Genomic DNA, 4,245 nt, shown 5'->3' on the forward strand with positions numbered 1-4,245 from the left:
GAGAAATTTAGAGGGGAGAGGGATCTAGAGAGGAAGAGAGACAGACAGACACCTGCAGCCCTGCTTCACTACTCATGAAGCTTTCCTCCTGCAGGTGGGGACTAGGGGCTTGAACCTGTCCTCGCACACTGTAGTGTGCATGCACTTAACCAGGTGCACCACTGCCTGGCTCCTATTTTAAAGTTTCTAGAGATCAAATGGAGACATTATTATGGGCACTTCAAGAAGATTTTAATCAGTAGTCATGTTCCAGTTAATTTGCATTATCTTCTCTTTTTCAGGACTTCCTTCTTGCTCCCTTACTTTCTCTACCTCACTAGCCAAGGTGTCTGCCATCAGTGCTATTGCCAATCTCTCTCTTGCCATTTTCACTCTCCTTTCCTGTTTCCTGATATCTTCCTCTGTTACTAGAAACTGTCTGCAGAAGAGCAGACCAGGTTCTGGAATCATCTCTACAAAATCTGAAGGCGGGGCAGGCGCTGGCATAGGGCTGGAGTGCAGACCATCACCAAGAACACCTGGCAAGATTACCCCTGTGCAACTAGGTGCAAGTTTCTGCAAGGTTGTGACAATATCCAAAGTACTTAACACCTCTCCTGTGCTGCCACAGGCCTGGAGTCCTTGCAGCCTCTTCTGCCACCAGACCTGTTGGGGCTTATCTAAAGTTTCTTCCCAGTGATGGCATCGGACCTCATTGTCAGGATGGGACGTGATTCTAGTAACTGGTCTCTTGAATATGTAACTAGACCTCCTCAAAGGAACGGAAATACTTAAACTAGGCTTTGGCTTGGATTGGTTTCCATCATCGTAAGTCTTCCTCCGTGAAGTCTTGACCATCATACTTCTTTTTCTTTACCCTTTAAAACTAAATTGTGACATTGGATCAAAATTATGAATGAAACATGACTTCCTAGGGCAATTATCTCAGCTGTCTTGTATCTCCCACTCTTCTCCTTCTTCTCAGAAGATAGAGCTAGATATTATCAAGCAGATGTGGGTCAAAAACATTAAAGCCAAAGGTCAAAACTCTGGGTGTACCCTATGTGATTTTTCCCTTCCTACCTCATAAGGCCCTCAACTTTGAGTACATTTAAAAAAATTATTTATTGGGGATTAATGGTTTACAGTTTACAGTAAAATGCAATAGTTTGTACATGTGTAACACTTCCCAGTTTTCCACATAATAATTCAACCCCCACTAGGTCCTCCTCTGCCTTCATGTTCCAGGACTTGAACCCTTCCACCCCCCACCCCAGAGTCTTTTACTTTGGTGCAATACGTCAATTCTGAGTGCATTTTAATTCTCTTTTTGTCCTGTTCACTTTTTTTTTTTTTTTTTTTTACCTGTGCATGTCTTGATAGTCCTTCTCATGACACATCACCATCAGCCTTTTCTAACCTCCAAACCCAATGCTTCTGCTTTATACACTTGTCTAACCCACTGGCCACTTGGTTTTTATAGTTCCTTAGGGTTTAACCCAATAGTGAATTTCTCTGTTCGTGATTCACTCCCTTAATACAGACATTTCTATTGAGTCAGTGGTTATAGTTAAATAAGATGTATTGACTCACCATAAATTTTCCACTCTTGGTCCTCTAATCAGCCATTCAAACAGCAGATGACTGGTCTTTAAGACCTGAGGCGATATCAGATCACCATATCCTAACCTTGATTTTTGCCCTTCTGCTCATAGCACCTCAGACCTGGATTCTATGGGTTGTGAGTTCTGTAATTTCCTAGTTACATTAAATGATTCACTACCATTTATCACATCTACCTTATAAAGCTTTAAACCCAGAAGATCCCAAGGACTTGACGTGCCATCATTATGACTAGTTTTATGGTAACTGCTAAGCAAATAACACATAGCAGTTTCATCACTCGGGAAACATTTGTGATGTCTTAAAGTTTTACTTTTTAATAATATGTTTACCCTGCTTTTTCTTTGCCTTATTCTTTAAATTACTTAGTCTATTCAGAGAAATTGCCAACTACTAGATTAAAACTTTACTTTTTCAGGGTGGGGGTAGATAACATAATGATTATGCAAAGAGACTGTGATACCTGAGGCTCAATCCCCTACACCACCATAAGCCAGAGCTGAGCAATGCTCTGGTAAAAAAAAAATACTTTACTTGCCAAACCTGCAAATATCTCTAATACACTTTCATTGATTCCATATTTCTTTTAAAACTTTCTTTATTTATCTACTGGATAGTGATAGCCAGAAATTGAGAAGGAGATCGAGAGAGAGAGAGAGAGAGAGAGAGGCAGAGAGACCTGTAGCATTGCTTCACCACTTGTGAAGCTTTCCCCCTGAAGGTGGGGACTGGAGGCTTGAACCTGGGTCCTTGCACATTGTAACATGTGTGCTCAAGCAGGTGTGCCACCACCCGGCCCCTGATTCCACATTTCCTCCAATTTATTTTTATGCAGTACTGAGGGAAGGAACCCATAGCTTTACATGAGTGCTACTGCCTCCCTGTTCCAACTTCTTCTTTTTAAAAGGATTTTATTTGTTTATTTATTCATGAGAGGCATAGAAGGAGAGAGAGAAAGAACCTGACAATACTCTGGTACATGTGCTGCCAGGGATTGAACTCAAGACCTTATGCTTGAGAGTCCAATGTTTTAGGCACTGCGCTACCTCCCGGACCACCCAACTTCTATTCTATACTCTCAGAGACGAAGAGGCAGAGAGATAGACACAAGAGTATCAGTCTGTCATCCTTGGAACTCACTCACTTTTGTCCTTGATACTAACCTGTGATACTCTTATATGGCTCCAGAGTTCCAACCCAGGGTTTCATACATGCGAGGTATGAATACCACCTCTAAACAGTCCTTCTAATTATTTTCCAAAGAGATTTCTGGTATACTCCAGTGATGATGTAGACCTCATACCGTTTTTGTTTTCTTCTTCTTGTCTCTCTCCCCTTTTTCTTCTTAGTAACCTCATACCCTGATATTCCTGTGTGTCCTTGAATAGGCACTCTCTCCCTTTTTCTGATGAAGCCTTTATGACCTAATTGTCTTCCAGTTTTTCCCAACTACACAGAATCCCCTTATCTATTTTTTCTGCCCCTTTACCCACCACAGCTTTGTCTCTCCCTCCCCCGTAACTGAGAACCACTGAGACCTGGTGATGTGTGATCTCACCTCCCTTCAGCTCCTCAGTCCACCACACCTGCACCTGCCTTTATCATTCTATGGATGTTTCCCGTGGTGAGGTCACAATGATGCCCTTGTTACTGGACACAGTGATAATAACTTTTCCGCGTTCATCTGATTTGAACTTTATGTGGAAAAATTCTGCTTGGAATGACTGAGATCCATAAATCGTATGCTACAGCTGTGACTCTTATAAAATCTAAATAAAGACGGGTACACCTCACAAAATTCCAGTTGCAAATTAAAATTCTGCTGTAAATGGAAAGCACACATTGCATTTCTGGAACTTTGTTGTAAAAAATACTGCCTTATTATTATTTTTTATTTTATTTTAGTTATTTATTTAAAGAAGGAGCCATTAACAAAACCATAGGATAAGAGGGGTACAACTCCACACAATTCCCACCACCAGATCTCCATATCCCATCCCCTCCCCTGACAGCTTTCCTATTCTTTATCCCTCTGGGAGTATGGACCCAAGGTCATTGTGGGGTGCAGAAGGTGGAAGGTCTGGCTTCTGTACTTTTATTAGCTTTAACATTAATGCAAAGCTCAGATGGGATTATCTCATCAATGATGGGTTAGACCAACTATTAAAAACAATTCCAACTGTTGGCTTACTTTGTCTTCTCAGTATCAGTTCCCACTCAGAACAGGAGCTGTGTGCTCATCTCTGAACCCCAGCATAGAGGGAGATACTCAGCAAAGGGAAATTCATCAATAAACACATCAAATTAATCCACAATGAGATGACTAAAAAATTTTATCTGCAGGGTGTCGAGCGGTAGCGCAGCGGGTTAAGCGCACATGGCGCAAAGCGCAAGGACCGGCATAAGGACCCCGGTTTGAGCCCCTGGCTCCCCACCTGCAAGGGAGTTGCTTCACAGGCGGTTGCTTCACATGTCTATCTTTCTCTCCCCCTCTCTGTCTTCCCCTCCTCTCTCCATTTCTCTCTGTCCTATCTAACAATGACAACAACAATAATAACTACAACAATAAAACAACAAGGGCAACAAAAGGGAATAAATAAATATTTAAAAAATTACATCTGCAATGGCCACTTGGTACTTGGT

At 41.8% G+C, this 4,245-nt stretch overlaps 1 protein-coding gene across 1 annotated transcript; it reads right to left on the bottom strand.

Annotated features, from left to right (window-relative positions):
• Positions 1–219: 219 nt before the first annotated feature.
• MBD3L1 (methyl-CpG binding domain protein 3 like 1) lies at positions 220–861 on the bottom strand. Its single transcript, XM_007529184.2, has one exon. The coding sequence runs from the start codon at positions 838–840 to the stop codon at positions 232–234; it is 609 nt and encodes a 202-aa protein (XP_007529246.2). The 5' UTR covers positions 841–861; the 3' UTR covers positions 220–231.
• Positions 862–4,245: the final 3,384 nt, after the last annotated feature.

The sequence above is a fragment of the Erinaceus europaeus genome, chromosome 10 (genome assembly GCF_950295315.1).
Source record: "Erinaceus europaeus chromosome 10, mEriEur2.1, whole genome shotgun sequence".
Taxonomy (NCBI): domain Eukaryota; kingdom Metazoa; phylum Chordata; class Mammalia; order Eulipotyphla; family Erinaceidae; genus Erinaceus; species Erinaceus europaeus.